The sequence below is a fragment of the Trachypithecus francoisi genome, unplaced genomic scaffold (genome assembly GCF_009764315.1).
Source record: "Trachypithecus francoisi isolate TF-2019V2 unplaced genomic scaffold, Tfra_2.0 Lachesis_group4, whole genome shotgun sequence".
NCBI lineage: Eukaryota > Metazoa > Chordata > Mammalia > Primates > Cercopithecidae > Trachypithecus > Trachypithecus francoisi.
This window is the reverse complement of record NW_022681469.1, coordinates 102,576,145-102,601,268: the sequence shown is the minus strand read 5'-3', so window position 1 is coordinate 102,601,268 and position 25,124 is coordinate 102,576,145. Positions and strand designations below refer to the sequence as shown.

Here is a 25,124-nt window from a genome sequence, read left to right as displayed (position 1 = left end):
GAGTGCAGGTACAGGACTGAGAGACTGACAAGGACAAATTGATAGATTCAGAAAGTTCGAGGGGAATGGGCCTGTGGAAACATCACTGTGCTCTGGCAGTTTGGATATCTATCCAAAATGGTTGGATTCCATTGTTGACTTTCTATAAAAATCAAATACATTTCAGCAGTAGGAACAGGATATGGTTCAATGGGGGAAATAGGTTTTAAACATGAGAATACAGCTTCCTCTGAGACTTCAGGGAAGAATAAGAGAATGGTGTAGAGTCAGATATCCACAGAAGTGAGAAACACAACAATTAGGGAATGTTTTTTTCCCACATGAACTATGCTTTCGACATGTCCTAAATGAGAGGACAGGGAAAAAAGTCACAAGTTGGAGAAAGAGCCAACCATTTGGATTAACTGATGAGAGGTGGGGGAGACACATCCAATGAGCAATGGCGCATGGAGGCCAGAGGTCCAGATGTGCGGGTAGTTATGTCAGCTCTTCTCCTAGAAAGATATGTAGGTCTTCTTCATGCTTCATAACATGGGTTCAATAGAGGACACAATCAATCCTGGCCTAAGAGGGAGGGGGAAACTAACAATCCTGAGTGTTGAGAAGAATCATACCATTGCCATTGGTCCTGAATTCTATGTTGGATGACAGGAGCACAGCTGAGTATGAAAGACTCGTGATGCCAGTGAGCAGGTTCAACAAAAGGGTACACCAGAAAAGTCTGTGGGAACAACATGATATATGGAAAAAATATATAGCAGTGCAATCAAAGGACCTCAACTGAACCTCGTTTCTACCTTTCCTCACTAGTTCTGCAAACTTTCTGAAAAATTTAACCCATTGACTAATCAGCAATAAGGACCGTAAGTCTTCCCACAAAAGTTTATTATAAGAGTTAAAAAATATATTAGCATATATTAAAGTGCCAGGAACCTGGTGGATTCTCAAAAATTATTACCTGGATTTTGAAACTGACTATGCTAGAGCAGTGTCCTATCATTTCAAATTGTTGCCCATTATGATTGTAATCGCCTGATGAGTTCTTCCTGCCTGCTGCACAGAAAAAAAATCAATCCACTGAGATCTCAGCATTGCAGTAGAGAAAGAGTTTAACTGACACAAGGCTGGCCTACACTGCAGAACTGGAGTTATCACTTACACCCGTCTCCCTGAAGGCTCCAGGGCTCTGAGGTCAGGAGATTTTATGGGCAAGTTGGTGGGTAGGGGCTAGGGAATGGGTGCTGCTGACTGGTTAGGGATGAGATCATAAGGGTGTGAAAAATGGTCCTCATTTTCACTGAGTCTGCCCCCTGGGTGTGGCCACAGGATTAGTTGAGTTAGAAGACACAAATCCAGGTGGGGTCAGTCTGAAAAGCATCTAAAAAAAAAAAAATCAGTCTTGGGTTCCACGATAGTGATGTTATCTATAGGAGCACTTGGGGAAGTCACAAATCTTGCGCCCTCTGGCCATATGACTCCTGAGCAGTAAAGGATTATAGAAACTGTGCCTACATTTTAGCAGAGTTCAGGCTCCTCCCATAATCCTGTCCTTGTGGCCTTTCTTCAGTCTTACAAAGGCAGTTTTTGGTCCCTGAGGAAGGAAAGGGTTAGTTTTAGGGAGGGACTATTACCATCCTCCCTTTCAAGTTAAACTATACACTAAATTCCTCCCACAGTTAGCTTAGCCTACACCCAGGAGTGACCAAGGGCAGCTTGGAGATCAGAAGCAAGAGGGAGTCAACTATGTCAGATTTCTCTTACTGTCATAATTTTTCAAAGGCAGTTTCACAATCACATATTTTTTTCTCTCGTTATATTTATTTAGTATCCTTTTACCTTTGTGTCTTCCAAAATTTGGACTCTTCCTTTACCTAGTGAATCATGAGAGATGCTGCTAAAAGGGCAATGACCATAAATGAATTGTCTCCATAACGACTGAGATCCAGACGAGGTGGTTCTATATGCTTGGCTTGGCTGAATCGCTTATTCAGGTGTACAAAACAGAGCATGCCATTGAACATTCACAGAGAACCCAAGTTGAACATTATGAGTTAAAGATGCAGTTAAAATATGAACATGTGAAGTTAAAATATGCAGATGAGGAGAGTATTCCATAGTTATTATCACTTGTTATTCCCCAAAAGCAGCTTTTCATGTTCTGTGAATGTAACAAAAGTATAATGAATACTCATAAGTCTCCTAGATCAGTCTTAAAAATAAAACCACTAGCAAAGGCCTACTGTCACCATCTATGATGCAGGGCCTTCTCTTGCCTTAACTGGCCTTGCTGAGGGCATTTGAGGCTACATTAGGGTCACGCTTGGAAGCCAAGTCATGAAGCCTTCACCCATTCCCACCCTCAGTACCAGGGCATCCCCAGTTCCAACCTAATTTGACAAACTCTCAATAAATCAGCATGTTGTTCCAACAGAGATTTCTTTTAAAATGAAAATGGATCAAAGAGAAAATAAATGATCATGTGAAGTTGCAGCCAATGGGAAAACAAACTGAAAGCTTGCTGATGTATAAGTGGCCTTTCATCTAAGGAACAGAGATTTGGATGAAAATCCTAGACTTAAAAAATATTGGCTATCAACCATCTCTTCCCTCCCATTCTATCCTGCAGGGACAAGAAATCCTAACAGAGGGATGCTGGAGCGTCTGTTCTATTTCAAAAGCTTGGTGGATGTGCTCATGATAAGGCTTAACCAGCTTGCAGAAGGAAAAGGTGGGAAAACAAGAGAATTTGCATTCTCTAAGCACCTATAAATGAAAGTCACTGCCCTACCTTTGTGAGGTTGATATTATTATTATTATTTTTTATTTATTTATTTTTTGAGACGGAGTCTCACTCTGTCGCCCAGGCTGGAGTGCAGTGGCGCAATCTCGGCTCACTGCAAACTCCGCCTCCCGGGTTTACGCCATTCTCCTGCCTCAGCCTCCCGAGTAGCTGGGACTACAGGCGTCCGCCATCTCGCCCGGCTAGTTTTTTGTATTTTTTTTTTTAGTAGAGACGGGGTTTCACCGTGTAGACCAGGATGGTCTCGATCTCCTGACCTCGTGATCCACCCGTCTCGGCCTCCCAAAGTGGTGAGGTTGATATTATAACTGAACGGGGAAAAAAAATAAACAAGCAGAACTCCTGGGCAGGGTCAAGTGGGGTGGGCAGGAGAGGTGGTGGTAGAAGAGGAAAGGACATATTTGTAGGGTTCTTTTCTTACATGGATTGGTCTTGCCCTAAGGATTGGATTTTGTTTAAGCGAAAAACTACCATTTCAAATCTGCTGTGGGTTTTTTGTGCTTATAGGAGTGAGACCCAGAGTCAGTGCCCATTGTTTGTCAGGGTGAGCTCACCTCTTGAAAATATGTGGTGCTGAAAACATGTGGTGAGTTTCTATGCCTTGAAAACATGTGCTGTAGGGGGTGAGAATGGACCATCCTGCACATTCAAGGAATTTGAATGCAACAGGGGAGGAGAAAGGTCTCATTAGAAGGAGAAGGGTGAGAAGATGGAGACAAATCTGTGCCTCAGGAATCCACAGACTGTGAGAAATCCTCCGCAAAGGGAGACTGGCCGATATTTTGTGGTTGCTGTTGTCTAATTTTTTTTTTTTTTTAAGATTGAGTCTCACTCTGTCACCCAGGCTGGAGTGTAGTAGCGCCATCTCGGCTCACTGCAACCTCTGCCTCCCAGGTTCAAGTGATTTTCCTGCCTCAGCCTCCTGAGTGCAGGCACGTGCCACCACACCCAGCTATTTTTTTTGTATTTTTTAGTAGAGACAGGGTTTCACCGTATTGGACAGGCTGGTCTTGAACTTCTGACTTTGTGATCCACCCACCTCGGCCTCCCAAAGTGCTGGGATTACAGGCATGAGCCACCATGTCTGGCCCTAATTTTTAAATTTTCAAATAGTTGATTCTGCTGCGCTATCATCCTAAACCTTTAGGAAAAGTCTGCTCTCTGCAGTTGACTTGTGTCAGTGGAAATTTGGAAGAATAAAGCAATTGTGTATGGAGAAGGAGATAGGGTAAATAGGAACAGAGTGAAGGGCAGTGGTTGCAGGAAGTAAGTCACAGGGAGGTGGTGGGAGACTCCTAGTCAGTCATGAGGGCAAGAGACAGCCACAGTAGATGGAGGCCCAAGGAGGCCAAGGGCGTGGGGATACAGATGGAGAAATTGTTGGAGGTGGGGATGTCAGAAGTTGGTGCCTGTGGGAATAGCCAAATGGGAAATACATGGTGAAATTAACTCCTTCTTACTGAAGTTTAAGATTATCTACCTAATGTCATGGAATTAGTAAGGGACATTACTCTTGAACTCAGGGCCTAACTTCTTTTTACCATACTCCACTCTGTCTCCAAGAAATAATAGCTAATATTTATTGAACCCTTGCTGTAAGGCCAGCCCTGTGCTATAATGAGTCAGGTATTATTATTCTCAATTTGCAGCTAAAGAAACTAAAGTTTAGAGATACTATGCAATTTAGTAAAGCTCCCAGAGCAAACAAAAGGCAGTGTCAGGATTTAATTGTAAGTTTTTCTAAACTCCAAAGTCCCAATTCTTTTTTACTTTTTTTGAGACGGAATCTCACTCTGTCACCCAGGCTGGAGTGCCGTGGCGAGATCTTGGCTCACTGCAAGCCCCGCCTGCCGGGTTCATGCCATTCTCCTGCCTCAGCCTCCCGAGTAGCTGGACAAAGTCCCAATTCTTAACCACTAGCAAGACAGCTTAGTATGGAATGATATAAACTGAGTTGCTAACACAGGTGCTTACCTACTGACTAACCCCTATTGTGGGTTATTTATATTAACAAATTTATTTCCTGGGTGTATAGGGAGTAAAAGGTTAAAAAATGAACTATCACCTATACAATAAGGAAGAAAATTGAAATGAATAAGTTATACTGTCCACCTTGACAAGATATTCAGGGCTGAACAGCAGCAAATTTAGCTAACATCTAACATCCCAGAATTTCAGAAAAGAAAATGGCTCACATACAAGAAAGTCTGTTAAAAGCATCTTTTTATTTGCTGTAAGAATATAATCTGCATTTCTATACAATCCATCATGCGAAAAATATGGTAGGCATTTTATAAGCAATGCAAAATCTCCACATCTGTACATTTGCTCCATTAAAATATTAGCAAAGTTTGAAAAAAAATCATATCTTAGGAGAAAGGAATACAGAAGGTGATTTCTTCCCCGGGAGCATGGCTTCCAACATCAAGAAGCACAGCCAAGAAAACACAGCCTCATTAAATTCTCAGTACCTAAGATGGAAGGTATTGACAGACAGATGGGGAACATTATTTGAGGAGGTTTCTACTCCCATGGGCCTCCTCATTGTGTAGCCAAATGACTTTGTGCAGCAAGCACTAAAGCACCTGTCTATAAACAGATAGGAATTACCTGTTGAGTTAACCTAATCCAGATGGAATAGACACTACCAGCCTGCAGAAGGGTCTTCTGACCCAGACACCAGTCTGGGAGTTAAGAATTGCAATCACCTCCTTAACAAAAAGTCACAATGATTTTTCTTTTTGTATAGCAATTACATTTCTCTGAAGTATCATCATAAAGCGTATTATAAATAAACTGCTCAATAGCATGGTAGGCACTAAATTCTGGAACTTGCTCAACTTGAATAACTGCGGTTTATTGGAAATGAACTGCAGGGAATGAGAGAAGGAGATGACACTAAACTCTTTACAATCAAGCCTCGAAGGTGGAGGCCATCTGGGAACAAACAGCTCCTTCCTTGTAGGGCTGTCCTGGAGAGTTCATCCTGATTATGAAATGCTCCTAGCTACTTTGGTTGTGCACCTATTACTGGCCAGGCTCAGCCACAGCAACCAAAACCTACATTATTATTAATCTTCAATACAAAGTGCAGAGTGGGTATTATGAATCCTAGTTTCTAGTTAAGCAAATGGAGGTGTCAAAAAATTATGCCATCTGACCAGGGACCTGCAAGTAGTTATAGATAGAATAGGATGCAGATCAGACTGGCCTGAAAACAAACCTAGTTTTCTCACTGCACCAGGCTATTTCTGAAGAGATTGAAAGCTATCTCTAGTCTTGAGCCTTTCCTTGCTACTTCTGTGATTTTAGTCCCAAAGTAAAAATTCTAAGGAGAGACACAGAAGGGCTAAAAATGCCACCATGAAAAGAGGTGGGTTATAAAGCTGTGGATTCCACCAGCAACTGTGAGAGCAATCAGGATCCCAAGGGCTTTAGATATGTAGCATGCTGTGAAGAGGATCTGAAATGTAACTTAAAGGCATCTCTAGCCTAGTTTAAATTCTTGATTTTCAGTCCAGAACAATCTGAAAATAAAGAATTTAAACTAGGCTTGGAATTTTACACCCTCTTGGCCTAGGACCACAAAATCAAACTGACATCTTTTGAACTGACTCTCAAACCTGAAGGCAAGATTTTTAGTATCATCTACTATTGGTAGAAGTAAAAGATTAGAGGAAAATGAAGCCAAATGCATCTCCTGAAAATCTTCAGATTCTTAAAGGTACATGAGGTTATTGGGCATGAGGCACAATCGTCATGGGGCACACAAGTCTTTTTTTTTTAACTTTGATTTGCTTTGTAAGCGTGAATTCTGAAATGTCCGTGAATATAACAATTCATCAGTCTTCTCTTCCTTTTAATATTTTTACATTCAGAAGCACAGCTTCTGTTTTGAATACATTTACTTTGATAGTTACATATTTACTTGAATTTTAAATAAGTGTATTTACATTTTAAATAGGTGTACTTAAAATTGGAAAATAAGTTTTTAACAGTGCATTTCTTAAATATGATGATTATTAAACCAATATTCTTTTGGGGGCAAGTAACTTTTAGAGATGAAAAAAGTGGCAATGAGAGGAATTTTATTTTTTAAGTTTGTATCATTTTAATTTTGGTCCAATTTATACTTTTAGAGACCTATACCATAAAAACATCCCTCTTGCTAGTTTATTGCTAGAGTCTAGGCTGATCCCACATCCAGCAATTGATGAGTCTATACAAGAACAACAAAGAAGAAAATCACATGCAACTTTCATTTCACCTTGGTAGAGTCAACCAGGATAGTACCTGCCCCAACAACCTCCAAGGTCTTGGAGGTGTGTCCTGCTGTGGCCCAGTGGGTGCTGAGAAGCAGAGAGGTAGACCCTCCTTCACTCCCTCTCTTCTTCCCCTTGGCCTATTTTCTGTTCCAGTTATGTGAGATGTTCTGAATCTTTTTCATTTTGATCCTCTGATCCAGCATCTTATATCTTGCAGGATGCTCATCAGTTTTCTTTGTGACTGAAGGTGCATAGGAGCTAGATGCATAAGCAGGGTGTTTAAAATGACGCAAAGGAGTCTTGATGACTGGAGGCCATGGAAAGGAAGACAGACAATGGTTAACCTCACCCACAACATGCCACAACCTAAATATTGTGAGCAACTTCCTCTAGACCCATTTGTTTCCTCCAAAACCAGGAAACAAGCAGGTTGGATTCTCTCTGGAAACCTTATGGCAGATAGATGAATAAGCACGTTACCACCTTGGTCATTCAGTTAAAATAAACAAAGGAAAGAAATTTCTAGAGATATACAGTGAGGACTGCAGTACATAAAGGTCCTTTGACAATGAATGGATGGAGTTAAGGGAGTGAGAGGAAGCGTTGCGGTCATTTCTGGGAACAGCAAAGCAAACAAGGTGAACACAGGTAGATCATTAATAGCATTTAGCATTGTATGTAAGCTTTTAGTGTTGGAAAGTGGTACTCAATCCCCAAGTGATAACTAAAAGTGCATCATTAAGAAAATATTTATAAAACACAGATAAAGATTTTGTATTCAAAATATAAAAAGAATTCTTAAAGCTCAAGGAAAATAAACAACCCAATTTTAAAATGGGCAAAATACCTGAGCAGATTTCACACCAAGGAAGATACATGTGCCAAATAAGCATAGGAAAATATGCTCAACAACTTGTGTCATTAGAGAATTTCAAATTAAAACAACTATATGCTACTACACACCTATACAATGCTAAAATCTACAAAAATTGACAATACCAATTGCTGGCAAGGTTGTAAAGCGATGGGAACTCTCTTGCTGATTGGAATGCAAAATGGTACAGCCACTTTGGAAGACAGTTTGACTATTTCTTATGAAGTTAGACATAGTCTTACCATGCAATGCAGCAATTGTGTATCCTAGGTATTTACCCAACTGATGGAAAACGTATGTCCACATAAAAACCCACACATGAATTTTTGTAGAAGCTTTATTCATAAGTGCCAAAAGCTGGAAGCAACCAAGATGTCCTTCAATAGTTGAGTGGATAAACAAACTGTGATACATTTATACAATGGAATATTATTCATTGTGATAAAAAGCAAATTAACTATCAAGCTATGCAAAGACATGAATGAATCTTAAATACATATTGCTAAGTGAAAGAAGTCAGTCTGTAAAGGCTGTATAGCATATGATTCCACTTACATGACATTCTTCAAAGGACACAACTATAAAGATGATAAAAAAGATCAGTGATTGTCAGGGGTTTGGAAAGAGGAGGGATGGTTAAATAGGTGAAGCACAAGGAATTTCTAGGGCAGTGAAACTCTTGCATACAATACTGTAGTGGTGTATATATGACACTACACATTTGTCATAACCCATAGAGATTTATAGCACATAGAATAATCCTTAATGTATGCAAATTAAAAAAAACCTTTTTAAGAGGTCAGAGGAATCCTAGAATGAAATGCAAACTGTAACAAGACAATGTAAATGCATTGCCAACGTAGGAAACAACCTCACTGAAGAGTCGGGGACAAGATGGTCATCAAACTAACCTTGTATATGAACAGAATCTGCAGACTAAAGGCCAAAGAAGCTGTACACAAGCACCCTATTCTAGTTGATAAAATAGTTTCCCATGGGGCTATTGGTTATCAATTCTCAGACCACTCTACCTGTATACTGGAACTCAACAATTATGTAAACAAAGGGTGGATGGTGAGAAATGTTGGAGGAGGTTAGAATGGTCCATGTAGTAATGAACTTGGAGATATCACTATGAATTAATATTTAGCTTAATAGAGATACAGGTGATTATATATAAAAATATTTATAGATATGTGTATGTACATGAGTTGGCATTCACACACATATTTTCTTGCTCTATCAGCTGAAGGGGGCGGGTCTAGGACCGATGAAGTCAATACAAATCTAGACGTCTCAGCAGCAATAAGCACATCTACTACCCTGATCTTCGTTTCCAAAGGCATTTGCTAATAGCAGAAACCAGGGCTTCTTGTAGAAATGACTGATTCTAGAACTAGGATACAAAATACACAAGAAGCACCTGAAGCATCTTGTAGAGCCAGAACATTTGAAGTGTTCAAAAAACAAACAAACAAACAAAACACAAATACAACAATAGACAAAGGAGCCCTGAATGAAAGATCTACTGAATGACCAAAATTGAACCAAATTGAGCAACAAAATAAATAAGGCAGTATTGCATTATAACCCAAAGTGTAAAATAAATATCCATGAGTCCACACTGACATAAATAAATAATTGAATAAATAAATAAATAATTGTGGGAGAATAGAAAAATACCTTATACATCTTGTACAGGAGAATTACAAATAATTTGTATACACACACCTCCCTTAAGGAGAAGAAGCCCTTGGTATGGATTGGACAAAATGACATCCTTCCAAAAAGTACAGACTAAAGTATGAGACAAGCCGGGTGCAGTGGCTCGCGCCTGTAATCCCAGCACTTTGGGAGGCCAAGGCGGGCAGATCACTGGAGGCCGGGAGTTTGAGACCAGCCTGGCCAATATGGTGAAACCCCATCTCTACTAAAAATACAAAAATTAGCAGGGTGTGGTAGTGCACACACCTGTAATCCCAGCTACTTGCGAGGCTCAGGCAGGAGAATCACTTGAACCTGGGAAGTGGAGATTGCAGTGAGCCAAGATGGCGCCATTGCACTCCAGTCTTGGTGACACAGCAAGACTCCTTCTCATAAATAAATAAGTAAATAAAAATATGAGATAAAAGAGTAATTTTATAGTAGGGAAATCTAGTAAACATGACTTCTACCAGGAGATCAAGGTTGACACCATTAGTATGTGATAAAAATTAATATTTTATGATGAAAATAGAACTTTATCTCTGGAGTCTTCCTCCCAAAAAATATGTAACACCATTCTAATAATGAAAAACATCAAATACATTCCAATTGAGAGATATTCTACAAAATACCTAACAGGTATTCCTCAAAGCTGTCAAAGTCACCAAAAATTAGGGAAGTCTGAGGAACTGTCACATCCAAGAAAAGTCTAAGTAAAGCTGATGACTAAAAGTAATAGGTTATCCTGGATGGGATCCTGGGACAGAAAAATGACACCAGGTAACAACTAGGGAAATTTAAATAAAGCAGGAACTTCAGATAATAATAATTAATAATAATAAGGACAGCATCAAATCTGCAGATCTAGACACAGAAGGTAAAGTACTCATTGACTTGTCCTCCCCCTGCTCCCCTCTGCGCCAGCCCCCCCTTCATCCCTTCTAGGTTCTGCTGGAAAGTATTTGGTCAGTGAGATAATGTAAACATGAATAAAGGTGAAAACAAGTCAAATGATCATCAGAAACAGATGACATATAATAACCAGGTGAAAAGTGCGAGGAAACAGAGCCAGTTGAACCCTTGCTCACTGGCTCTCCCTGGAGGCTCCTAGACTGTCACTGAAAAAGCCAGTGCAGGAGCAGGACACACAGTGGATCTGCTGGAAGGGCCAAGGTCGGGGACACATCTGTCCAATGCCTGAGGCTTCCTTGTGAAAAACCAGCTCTACACATCTCTTCCAATAACAGGGACATGCATGGTGCTTGTGATCAAATAAAAGATGAGAAACAACTTAAATGAACAATCATAGGAAATTGGTTAATTCTGGTCCATTCTTAGAATATGCTACTGTGATACTATGGAAAGATGATACAGGTGACTACTAACAAAAATAGAGGTTCATGTAATAGTGTTAAATGAAAAAGCAGGATATATTATCTAACCTCATTACTATTAGATATAAACATATGTGCATAGGCAAATCTGGAAGAGCATACATTTAAATCATAGCAGTGGTTATCTCTGAGTAGCATAAACATGATTATTTTATCTCTTTGGTTGTTTATACTTTCTAATTTTTCATGATGATCAAGTTCTAGTCATGTAACTTTTTTTTTTTTTTTTTTTTTGAGACGGAGTCTCGCTCTGTCGCCCAGGCTGGAGTGCAGTGGCCGGATCTCAGCTCACTGCAAGCTCCGCCTCCCGGGTTTACGCCATTCTCCTGCCTCAGCCTCCCGAGTAGCTGGGACTACAGGCGCCCGCCACCTCGCCCAGCTAGTTTTTGTATTTTTAGTAGAGACGGGGTTTCACCGTGTTAGCCAGGATGGTCTCGATCTCCTGACCTCGTGATCCACCCGTCTCGGCCTCCCAAAGTGCTGGGATTACAGGCTTGAGCCACCGCGCCCGGCCCTAGTCATGTAACTTTTTAAAAAAGAAACATACTAGTAAAAATTTTCTTCTATAGAATCATCTATCAGAGTTATTCTACAAAATCACACCTGAGAGAAAATCAGTAAAACCAAGTTCACCTTGGACCTTAGTACTAGACATCTCAGACGAGCCATAGCTGAGTACACTTTTCAAAGCCTACAGATTAATAGTTATTCACCCACTTCTTAGAGTACCTATTGTGTGCTATTGATATAACAGTGAACAGAACAGACAGAAATCCCTGCCTTCGTAGAGCTTCCATTCTAATAACATCCTCCGAAACCTTTGACTCACTCACAGAAGAAAAAGGTGTTCAGGTATAAATGATGCCATTGCTACAAGCTCCTTGATATCCACGCTAACTTTACCTATTGCAATATCCTAACATAAAGTAAAGAGTTGCAGCAAATGACTCTGTTGTGGCATAGTAATATATATTCTTCTATATTATTATAGGTTTGTTTATTAGATCTCAGAGTGCTTAATTCTGTTTCTTAGGGCAAACAAGAAATTATGGCATCAAATTCCCTAGAAACAAACATAAAAACAGTGCTATTACCCTGAAGAATGGTGTAGAAAGGGGAGAGGGCTTCAGCTTAAAAGCGGATTGTTGCAATGTCTGGGCCGGCTGATTCTCTGCTCTTCAAGTCACAGTCCCTCTCCGTATTCATTCTATTTTCACTACTTAGCAGGAACTCAGCCAAAGTATCATTGAATTTCCCACTTCTCAGCATGAAGAAACATTTACCGTTTGCTGGAATTCTGACTGTCAGAACAAAACCTCTCCTTGCCACTGGAGTCACTGCAAATAGAGTTGAACCTGCTGATAGAGATCGGCTCCCCACTGAGTTTGTGGAAATACTTATATGGCTGCTGTCACCCTCACTCAAAATGTGGGATAAAGGAAAATTTCGTACATTGCTGTTTTGTATGCATTCATTACCTTTCCCCACTGCAATGGATTGTGACTTGGTGACAGAGCAAAACACCAGAGCCAGGCATGAGGGCACCATCTTGCATTTAATGTGGACCATTCTTCTGGGGTGCTGGTGTGGCCTTCTGAGGGTGCCCTCATTCATTGCCTGGCTATACCTAAACTATTGGAAGGGTCTGACCCTCCTCCTTTCAATGACTGGGCACTTCCCACAGCTGAATCCAACCAGTCATACAGCTGAATCGAAGCAGTCATACAACCCCCCACCCCTAGTGGAGAAGAACCAAACCTGGATCCCCACCCCCACCACAAGTAAATGGTTGATTATCAGCAAGTTAGACACTTCTTCCCCTTGGGATACTTTCTTTTTTCTCTTCTTTTTTATTATACTTTAAGTTCTAGGGTACATGTGCACAATGTGCAGGTTTGTTACATATGTATACATGTGCCATGTTGGTGTGCTGCACCCATTAACTTGTCATTTACATTAGGTATATCTCCTAATGCTATCCCAAACCCCTCCCCCCTACATTAGGACCCGGTGTGTGATGATCCCCTTCTTGTGTCCAAGTGATCTCATTGTTCAATTCCCACCTATGAGTGAGAACATGCAGTATTTGGTTTTCTGTTCTTGCGATAGTTGCTGAGAATGATGGTTTCCAGCTGCATCCATGTCCCTACAAAGGACATGAACTCATCCTTTTTTATGGCTGCATAGTATTCCATGGTGTATATGTGCCACGGTTTCTTAATCCAGTCTGTCACTGATGGACATTTGGGTTGATTCCAAGTCTTTGCTATTGTGAATAGTGCCACAATAAACATACGTGTACATGTGTCTTTAGAGCAGCATGATTTATAATCCTTTGGGTATATCCCCAGTAATGGGATGGCTGGGTCAAATGGTATTTCTAGTTCTAGATCCTTGAGGAAATGCCACACTGTTTTCCACAATGGTTGAACTAGTTTATAGTCCCACCAACAGTGCAAAAGTGTTCCTGTTTCTCCACATCCTCTCCAGCACCTATTGTTTCCTGATTTTTTAATGATTGCCATTCTAACTGGTGTGAGATGGTATCTCATTGTGGTTTTGATTTGCATTTCTCTGATGGCGAGTGATGATGAGCATTTTTTCATGTATCTGTTGGCTGTACGAATGTCTTCTTTTGAGAAGTGTCTGTTCATATCCCCTTGGGATACTTTTAAAAAGCCTGGCCTCATTTCTTAGAACAATTTTCTTGGAGAAAATGATACTATTAGTGAAAGAAGATTTTGACAAAGGCACATATCTCAGTACAGAGCCTGAACTTGGGAAAGTTATTATCTATATTACTTTTAAACATGCTTAGAAAAACAAAAGTTCAAGTCAAAAATTGACACATCACCATCCTTTATTTTACAATTATGCTCCATGTTTGATTTTCATAAAAGCAATGCTCTTTTAGGAGTTTTAACTCTCAATTGTTTAATTCTTTTTCATAAACATAACAATTTCTCCCAAAAAGTGTCTATGATTTTCTCCCCTTTCACTGCCACAACCAGTCTATCTTTTGTTCTCTCTCTCTCACTCTCTCTGTCTCTCTCTCTCCATTCTCTCTTTCTCTCTCTCTCTCTCTGATCATTTTTCTTGGCGGCTACTTTTTTGTTTTGGTATGGGAAACAGTTGCACAGAATTATTTTTCTCCAGGAAAGAGGTTCAAATTTATTAATATATCAAATACAGTTGTTAGGATTATTTATATTCGTCTACTGGAAATCAAAGTGCCCTTCATCAAAGCTGTGTAATAGGTGTGGTTGGGGGGGGAGAAGATTTCCTCAATCAAATTTAACTGAGTTAAAGTTAAACTAGTGTCTTTACACCAGGACTTACCAGTACCTTAAATAATGCTAACATCTCTTTAGAATCCCTGAGAACTGCCAATAGCATGTAGTTTTTCTCAATTTTATTTGGCTAAATAGCTCCTTTTTATCAAGGGCATCTTACAGAGTGAAAACACTTTCAGAAAAATGGAATTAATTTATTATCACATCATACTATATCAAGTCATTAACCCAGTATATCCTGTTATTTTCCACTAAGTGAGAGCAATCCAGAGAGAACAGTCACTAGTCCTCATCCACCCTTGGGTCTGGCCTCATTCCCTTGAGTTCAGTATGATTTCCCATAGCACTGGCCCTGGTTCTTTCAATCCACTGTGACTTCAGTGTGACTTTTGGAACCCCACACTGCAGTGTAGTAGTATCTTCAGGTGGAGGTTTTCTGAACCTCTTCAGGTGAGCATCACCTCAAATGGCAATAATCTGGTCTACTCGGAGCTTTTGAGTAAATTCTAATATTGGCAGCTTTACTTTTAAACAAAAATAAGTGTTGGATATCTGTGTTTTTTCTCTTTCAAACATAATGCTACGATATGACCTTGGGAAAAAGCATTTCCTCCTATAGACACTTTCTACCTGCAATGTGTACACAGAAACACACACACACACACACCCCCCAAACCACATATACTAAACTAACAAAATCAGAATAATCATTTATTGCCACTTAAATGCTATTTAACATGAAGGAAAAAATTCTACTATACATTCTGTTTCTAAAATCAGTACCTGTTTGTCGTAGAAAGCCCTTATAAAAATGCACAAAAACCATCCAGGAGTTTTGAACTGCAAGGGACTGGAATGTTAACGTGAGCTCCACTGAGGATGGGACAATATGAGAATTGAGCCTGTGATTTTCATTTCAGGAACCGCTGTGGTAAAATCATTATAATAGTTGATACTATGTACTGGGCACAATGATAAGAATTTAACTTTGAATCTTTACTACAATCCTATGAGGCAAGTACTTTTATCACTCCCTCTTTGGGTGAGGAAACTGAGGCTTAGAGAGCTAAAGTAACTGGCCAGAGTCACACAGTGAGCACAAAGGAGTCTTGAATCTGGATTCATACACGTGCAATCTGAATTCAGACCCTTCCTCCCATCCTCCCGTATTGAAAATAATCTTGTACCAAAATGCGGAGTAAGTTTTAGTAACTACCAATAATAAATTAAAAGAGTCAAGTCAAAAATTGTATCTCACTTATATTATTAAGATTTAGGTATATACCTGTGTCATATATGGGATTCTTAAATACCCTTGAATAATCAATAATTTTGAAGCAATAATCTTGCTTCCCAGTAAACAAAAGTAAGTCATCCCCTAACCCCACTTTAAAATAGTTTGTGGCAATGGCTCAGGAAGTAACTACATTAAGGTCCTGATTTAAAAACTTCTCTTAAATAACTGCTTTCATCTTTTCCCTCCCTTCTACCAGGATGGAATATTAACAAGTATTCCAAAACTTAAGGCCAGTGGAGTCTAGCCAGACAAGCTTCAGGACTCTTTAACTTGGTGGTTCTCAATCCTGGCTGCATATGAGAACCACATAGATAGCTTTTAAAACTCCTAGTGCTCAATTTGTACCCCAGATCACTTAAAGCAGAACCGACAGTAGGACTAAGCCTTCAGGAATTGTTTAAGCTCTTCAGATAATTCTACTGTGCTGGAGTTTGAAAACTACTGTCTTCGTCTCTCCAATCCTCTTGTTCTTCATCTTCCATGAGCTCATTTGCAACTCCTCACCGTCCTTGGAAGCTGGCCAGATTCAGTTCTGGCTCTGTCCCCACATGACTTGGACACTTTATTTCAGTTTTCCATTTTTAAAAATGGAAATAATAACACTCACTTCACAGGGCAACGGTAAGAATGAAAATAAATCATGCATGTGAAAGCAGCCGGCACAGTACTGGCACATAGTAGGTGCTCATTCAGTATCAATTTCCATCCTTTCCTGAGATGAAGACATTTAGGAACTATCTAGATTTGCAAGTGCCAGGAAAATTTAGTAGCAGCATACCTTCCCAGCTAGGGAATTTATTTGCCTCTGTAAGACATAAAAGCTTTATAGTGAGGCCACGTTGATAAGAGCCCTTCCTTTTGTAGAAATACAATTTGGCAACTTTAACCCGACCAAAAAATTACTTTCATGCCATGTGCATTAGATGTAGTGTCGTCTAAGGTGATAATCTATTCTTAAACTCTTCAAGGTATATTTCATATTAAGAACTAGAATGATTAAGCCCATTATCTACATTTTTTATTTTTTTGAGACGGAGTCTTGCTCCGTCACCCAGCCTGGAGTGCAGTGGCACCATCCCGGGTTACTGCAAACTCCACCTCCTGGGTTCAAGTGATCTCTCACCTCAGCCTCCTGGGTAGCTGAGATTACAGGTGCATCCCACCATACCTGGCTAATTTTTGTAATTTTAGTAGAAATGGGGTTTCACCATGTTGGCCAGGCTGGTCTCAAACTCCTGATCTCAAGTGCTCTGCCCATTTTGGCCTTCCAAAGTGCTGGGATTACAGATGTGAGCCACCAAGCCTGTCCCCATTATCTACATTTTTAAAGACCCAGATTCTCCAAGGACTTTACCTCAAGAAAGTGAGAATGCTGAATTATCTGTGGCTTCCATTTTTTCATCACACAGAGCAAAGAACACAGGGGACAGGAAGCTTGCAGTCTGAGAAGCTATTTAAAAGGAGCTGAGCTGAGCCTGCCTGAACCAAACCACTACTAGCCTGGTAAGGAAAGACAACCCAACCAGCATTTCCAGATCTCCAGAGGGATATGCATCCATAGAAAACAGATAAACCATGTAGTTTTGCTACCTTCCATGCAACCTGAAGCTGTTTCTCCCACTGGTGGTTCTCAATCCTGGGCACACATCAGATTGCTTGGGGAGCTTTGAAAAGTACTGATCGCCAAGCCTTACCCCCAGGAGTCTCTGAAGTAATTGATCACCCTGGAGTGGAGCCCAAACATCAGTATGTTTGTAATGCCCAGTTATCCTAATGTATAGTCAGGCTTGAGAACCACTGGCTTTGGGACTGAGTTTGTTTTGAGGGCAATTTTGTTTATACTTAGCTTTAGAAGGATGCTGGGGCAGTCAACTTGCTCCCTGTTCCTGTTGTCTGGGAATGCCCAACCCTCAACCAGGTGCTAAGATTGTAGAAACACAATTTAGCAACCTTAACCCATGGTATGAGAGAAAATTACTCTCATACCATGGGCATTAGGTGTAGTGTTGTCTAAGGTGATAATCTATTCTTAAACTAAGAATAGATCTAAGACAGGATCTTAGTGCTAAGGTCTGTGACAGGAAAACGAGCCCATGGACATCTACTTTTGGGAGAGGTGGGTGGTCTTATGAAAAAACCATGGGCTTGGGGCACGTCACTGGGCTGAGCTATTACTAGCTGTGAAATCCTGAGTAAATAATCGGTTCTAGAACTCCGGGTTTGGTTTTCTTTCTTCCTTTTTTAAAATGAGAATAATAACTGCCTTCCATGGTTGTGGTGAGGATTTTAAAGGAAATATAAATGAGAACATGCATATGCAGTACCCATGTGCCATTGCACAGTACACAGTGCCCAGAATGTTGTAGGTATTTGGTATATAGCCATCATTTTTACACAGCACAGGAAGATAAAAGGTCATCACTGCTGTCTCGCGATAGCGCCCTTCCTGGTGGATCTTCTTACTACAATATAGAAAAGTCATGTAATTCCCCACATGATGGGTTTTATTACATGAAAGATCTCACCACACAATGAAGAGATTAACTCAGTGAATTTATTTGTGAATATTTGGCAGAGAATACACCACTTTGATTCACTAAATACCAGTTATCTAAAATATGCATTTGTGAAAAAAATATACATAAATATACTTAAATATTTTTCCATTCTGCTACCTGAGGAAACCACTTTGCTCAAACTATGTGCTATTTTAAGCATAGCAAAAACTGCTAGCCCACATTCTAAACCACTTAGGCAATGCAAAAATATGGTGGTTCATTCAGTCACTTTGTTTTTGTTTTTGTTTTTAAGACAGAGTCTTGCTCTGTTGCCCAGGCTGGAGTACAGAGGCACGATCTCAGTTCACTACAACCTCTCAGGTCCAAGTGATTTTCCTGCCTTAGACTTCATAGTAGCTGGGATTACAGATGTGCAACACCACATCCAGCTAATTTTTTGTATTTTTAGTAGACACAGGCTTTCACCGTGTTGGCCAGGCTGGTCTCGAACTCCTGACTTCAGTGATCCACCCGCCTTGGCCTCCCAAAGTACTGGGATTACAGGCGTGAGCCACCCTGCCCAGCCCATTCAGTCACTTTGAGTAATGCCTAACCACAAGAACAAAGAGTGCTGGAAATCCCAATGGGAAGTATGCCTTAGATAACCAACCAAGATGGAAGGAGTTCCAGTGCCTGAATTTTAATCTTGAAATAATTAGAAAACTGTCAAGGACATTTCTCATTCTTAAGACACTTTGCATTTATTATGCTGAGTCATGATAATTATTTGAGTCACTCATTGGAAACCATTCCTGAGCCAGTGATTCCCCGGACTTGCTGGAGCTTCTTTGTGCTTTATTCCATAAATAACTCAATCCTGCCTATCAGCTTCCTGAGGATAGGGATGGAGCATACGCATCCCCAGAACTTAATCACAGTATTAATTGGTGGTGAGAAATATTTAATGAGTGAATAAACTACTCTACCTCACACTCAGTAACCTTCATAAATCTTCCATTTACTAAAGAATAAATGAATCACTTTGAATATACACAAGCTAGAAATGATGATTGGGATCTACAGATCTGAATATTTCTCTCTTTCTTCAGCAGTGTCTTGATATTTAGATTTTGCTGCCCACGTTTGCTTGAGAAGAACGTCAGCAAGTTCCTTTCCTCTCAAGCTTTCAAGTTTGAGTCCTTTGTTTTACACAAATGCTAAAATCTTAGCTCATATCTACTGGTCTCATGATAATATGGGGAGGCACTGAGACACAGCTTTTGAGCCTTCCTTCCCTGAACAAATAGGTGAAAGGGGAGGAGTAATTTAAGTGAGGCTGGAAAAATCGACTCTTTTTCAAACGATGGCTTCCGATCAAATGCCCTGTGACCTCATGATTTAATGCTGAGGACATAAAAATAGACTAAAAATGAACTCCCTCAAGGTGATGATCATCTTTAATTTTCTCATTTATAATGTGGTTATAAACTTTCCCATCATTAATGTGGTTCTTTGTTTTCATTTTGTTTGTCTTGGCATGATTCTAGTTGTTTCAATGGAGACATATTTTGGAGATAATGCAAGCTAAGTCTTTTGCTGGATTTTTCTCAACAATGTGTGCATTTTCCCACTTGTGCATGAGAAGATTGGAAATGTAAGGCTATTCAGAAGCTCCTGTGTCCTTTGTTCACACTAACAGTGGCCAATTCCAGAAGAAGCCTATAAAGATACATTTCTTCAAGGTGACAGAGCTCCTGTATAACAAAGCTGGATCAAGTGGGATAGGTTTTGATCCAGTCCATAGTAAGTGACAACTGCCATCCTTCAATCAACTCATGTAAAAGACAGTTGCAGAGAGAATACTTGCCAGAGTCTTCACTTAAAAGATAGTGCAGGATCCCTCCCACACCCCAACAATGTGCTTGATATTGGTACATGGGGTTTGATCTCACTCCCAGGCAGAATACAAGTGCAAAAGAAAAGTGGTTACAGTGAGGACTATTAGGGATCAGTCTTTAACCATTGGCAATGACTTTCACAGAAAGGAGTACAGGCCTGCCCCTTGCTAACTGTGGGTAAGTTATTCATCTTTTTGTGCCTCAGTTTCCCGATCTGTGAAACAGAAATAATGGTACCTCCCTTAGAGGGTTGTTGTGAGGATTCAATGACATAATACATGTTAAGGACCTAATGTTGTCCCTGGTATTTGTAGATATGCAATACATGTTAAACTATCTGTGGTTGGGCCGGGCGCGGTGACTCATGCCTATAATCCCAGCACTTTGGGAGGCTGACGTGGGTGGATCACGAGGTCAGGAGATCAAGACCATCCTGACTAACACAGTGAAACCCCATCTCTACTAAAATACAAAAAATTAGCCCGGCGTGGTGGCAGGTGCCTGTAGTCCCAGCTACTCAGGAGGCTGAGGCAGAAGAATGGCGTGAACCTGGGAGGCGGAACTTGCAGTGAGCCGAGATCGCACCACTCCATTCCAGCCCAGGTGACAGAGTGAGACTCTGTCTCAAAAAAAAAAAAAAAAAAAATCTGTTGTTAAAAGCCTGTATTAGGGAGATCAGAAGTCATCATTTCTTGAAGTTAATTACTCAATAACTTACAATACATATAATATTTTGCTTTGGTAAAAGAATCATAAGCTTCCTAAAATGTCTTCAGACCTCAGAGCTGGTCCAGTCTCTTCTGAGGAATCCTCTGGATGGACATTTTATCCGTAGTCTCCTAAAACAGGACACACAACAATGTCATTGCAAGCCAGCTGGCATCTAAATACACAAACTCTTTCTACAGCAGGCAGTGGAGTTGAGAAGCAGAGTCACATCTACAGAGCCAACACTACCGTGCACACTATCTGCATGGAAGAATGACTATGGTACTGTACCTTTCCATTCAGTGATCACTTCAGGAAAGTAAGGTGATGGAGATGCCCTGGGGAATCTGCTCAGAAGTAAGTCACTGACTAGTCACTATCATTAGCAGTCATGGCTGTTAGTGGTGCTGAAGCTCTGGACCACTCCTCCAGTGAGAGCCAACATTTCCCCAGCTTCCATCATGGATGGCCCACCCACGAAGCTTGACTGTGTTCCCAAATTCCCTTGGGGCAATAAATAAAGTCGGCTCTAGGAAAAAAAAATGGCTGCAGGTATAAGAGTCACTTTGCTATAGATGTGCAAGAAATCAAGGTGAGATCCCCAGAGCAGTTTTCTGGTGCTGGAGCTCCAGGACATCCCCTTAGATAATTCCTGAAACCACACACGCAGTTCTTTAATGAAGTGGTTGTTGGTGGTTTCTGGATTGAGATATGTTACTTGCAGAACTTCCTAAATACTCAGATCCCCATATCCCAACACCCATCTCACCCAATAGGTTAGAAAAGGAAATCATTACATTTCTTGGCCATATCTATGAAATCATGTCTACCTTAATAAAACTAAACAAAAGTGTTTTGCCAAACAGCCACAGATTGTCCACTTAAAAATTATTTAATATGGCCAGGCATGGTGGCTCAAGCCTGTAATCCCAGCACTTTGGGAGGCCGAGGCAGGCAGGTCACGAGGTCAAGAGATCGAGACCATCCTGGCTAACACAGAGAAACCCCGTCTCTACTAAAAATACAAAAAAATTATCCGGGCGTGGTGGTGGGCGCCTGTAGTCCCAAATACTCGGGAGGCTGAGGCAGGAGAATGGTGTGAACCCGGTAGGCGGAGCTTGCAGTGAGCCAAGATCATGCCATTGCACTCCAGCCTGGGTGACAGAGTGAGTCTCTGTCTCAAAAAAAAAAAAAAAAAGAAAAAGAAAAAATCTTTAAAATCATTAAGCATTCAGAAACGTATAAACAATGATATAACAAATACCCATCCTTTCAATACAGTTTAACAAAATCTTAATACTTTTTACATTTGCTCAAATACTTTTTGAAAGAAATTAACACAGATAGAATTAAGTTAGCCAATAGATCCCCTCTATGATACTTCCCTCTCTTCCCTCTAGAAAAGCCATCCTCCAGAATTTGGTATTTATCATTGCTGTACATATATGTATGAAATTATTGTATTTGCATCCACAAAATATCTAATATTTCTGCATGTTTTAAAACAATATAAATTGCATTAGAAAGCATGTATCTTCTTAATTATTTTATTTATTTATTATTACTGTTATACTTTAAGTTCTACGGTACATGTGCACAACATGCAGGTTTGTTACGTATGTCTACATGTGCCATGTTGGTGTGCTGCACCCATTAACTCGTCATTTACATTAGGTATATCTCCCAATGCTACCCCTCCCCTCTCCCCCCACCCCATGACAGGCCTCAGTGTGTGGTGTTCCCCGCCCTGTGTCCAAGTGTTCTCATTGTTCAGTTCCCATGTATGAGTGAGAACATAGCAAGCATATATCTTGTTGCAACTTGCTTCACTTGCTCGACATTATGCTCAGCATTGTTGGTAATAGCAAAAAGTGGAAGACAACCATCAATAGGAGAATGATTATATGTCTTTGGAATATTTGCATTATAAAATGCTATATAAATGTTAAAATGGATGAATGTTTTCAAAGAACTAGCTTTATATTTTGCATGTAATTTCTTTTGCCATACATTAGCAAACCTAATGTATGGCAAAAGTTTTTTTAAGGCATCTCTTAAAAGCAAGATAGACCTGGATTTTTCTTTCTAATCTAATCAAATAACCTCTATATTTGAAAAGTAAGTTGAAGCCACTTGCAATTATTGTTATTCCTGATATTTTTGGACTTATTTCTACTGTTAAATCTTGTTTTGTGTTTATCATTCTTTATTCTTTGTTTCTGTCTTCCTTTCTGCCTTCTATTAAGTTGATACATTCTCTTTGTTTATTGTTATTCATTTGTTGATTTAGGTGCCTGCTGATATGGTTTGGATCTATGTCCCTTCCCACATCTCATGTCCAATTGTAATCTCCAATGTTGGAGGTGGGGCCTGGTGGTAGGTGATTTGATCATGGGGGTGGATTTCCCCCTTGGTACTGTTCTCATGATAGTGAGTGATTTCTCATGAGATCTGGTCATTTAAAAGCATGTGGCACCTCCTCCTGTTTCCTGCTGCTCTGGCCATGTGAAGTGCTGGCTCCCCCTTCACCTTCTGCCATGACTGCAAGTTTCCCAAGGCCTCCCCAGAAATAGCCACTATGCTTCCTGTGCAGCCTGAAGAACTGTAGACCAATTAAACCTCTTTTCTTTATAAATTACTCAGTCTCAGATAGTTCTTTATAGCAATGCAAGAACTGACTAATACACTTGGCTTAGTCAGCTTGGGCTGCTATAACAAAGTACTGTGACTGAGTGGGTTACAAACAACAGAAATTTATTTCTTGCAGTTCTAGAGGATGGAAGTCCAAGATTAGGTTTCCAGCACAGTTGGCTTCTAGGGAAGGCCGTCTTCCTCTTCCAGGTTGCAGACTGCTGACTTCTTGTTGTGTCCTCATTTGGGAAAAAACAGAGCAAGCTAGCTCTCTGGGGTCTTTTTTATAAGGTCACTAATCCCATTTGTGAGGGCTCCATCCTCATGACCTGATTACCTCCCAAAGCCTCCACCTCCAAACATCATCACATTATGTAGGGGTTCAGTCAGGATGTTGAGAAAAATTGTAAAATAAACCTTCTTGGAAGGCCAGAAGGTTTTAGCAAAAGCCACGGGAGTTATGGCTGAAGGCAACCTAGTCCTCTTTGAGCTATAGCAAGGGTAATTAACATAGGGATGTAGAGGAGTCTATCTAAATAGCTTGTTTACTCATGTGGTCCTAAGACTAACCTTTGCCATCAGCAGGTGCATGATTGCTCTCTACTTGGGGAGTTGGCAATAGTAATTACCTTCTAGTGGTGTTTACTTGAGACTTTTGTCATTTAATGTGTGCTGAATAAATGCCCAGAAGGACAGCGAGTGTGGGCCGCACGGTTGCCACTGTTTACACACTCTCCTTGGGGTCTGTAAGTGGCCCGGACTCTCAGCTGGACTGAGAAGCATAATATCTGTGTCAGTGTACGTTATTCATCTGTTGTTGGGTCAGGGTCTGTGGAATGGGCCCCTGCAACACTGGGGATTGGATTTTAACATATGAATTTGGTAGGAACACAAATATTCAGTGAATAACAATGCTATTATGTTTCTATTATTCTACTGATGATCCTTTGTGTGAAAAAGTTACAAAATTACAAAGTTCTGACCAAAGACAAGATAGATGTTAGCATTCTTTAGGTCCTCCTTCCATCTATAGCTTCTCTTTTCTATTTTAACACAAAAATTAGATGTTATTTTATGGTGACTAGTCACTCAAATTTACCAACATGTTTTATTTACTGATGTGCTCACCACTAATTCATGTGTCTCACACCTTCCTTATGGGTTCACTTTTCTTCTTGTTGACATACTTCCCTTAACACTTTTTTTTTTTTTTTTTGAGATGGAGTCTTGATCTGTGGCCCAGGCTGGAGTGTGGTGGTATAATCTCAGCTCACTGCAACCTCTGCCTCCCATGTTCAAGCAATTCTCATGCCTCAGCTTCCTGAGTAGCTAGGACTACAGGCACATGCCACCACGCTTGGCTAATTTTTGTATTTTTAATAGAGATGGGGTTTTGTCACGTTGGCCAGGCTGGTCTTGAACTCCTGACCTCAGGTGATCTGCCCACCTCAGCCTCCCAAAGTGCTGGGATTACAGGTGTAAGCCATCGTGCCCAGCCTTAACACATTTTTTAATGAAAGTCTGTCTGTGAGTGCTAAATTATCATTGTATACCTGAAAATGTTTTAATGTGCCTTCACTCATAAGCAATAATTTAGCTGTTTGAACTATTACATACTGCTCTATTTTCCCTCAGCATATGGAAGATATATTCTTTATTGTCTTCTGGCTTCTACTGTTACCAATGCAAATTTTGCTGTCAGTTGATTACTTGCATCTTTCGTGCACATAATCAGTCTCTCATAGCATTTAAGGTTTTCTCA

General features: G+C 40.3%; 1 protein-coding gene across 7 annotated transcripts in view; it reads right to left on the bottom strand.

Moving 5' to 3' along the window:
- Window positions 1-6,665: 6,665 nt before the first annotated feature.
- The window catches only part of PDE1C (phosphodiesterase 1C), a 564,336-nt gene continuing 545,877 nt past the window's right edge, over window positions 6,666-25,124 (bottom strand). For 6 of the 7 annotated variants that reach the window (XM_033192699.1, XM_033192698.1, XM_033192703.1 and 3 more), the window contains one exon: window positions 6,666-7,372. In XM_033192699.1, the coding sequence (XP_033048590.1) occupies window positions 7,203-7,372 (170 nt within the window). In that variant the 3' untranslated portion in view covers window positions 6,666-7,202. Of the gene's footprint in view, window positions 7,373-20,652; window positions 20,863-25,124 lie in introns of those variants that run through there. The other variant, XM_033192700.1, reaches the window with a different exon arrangement.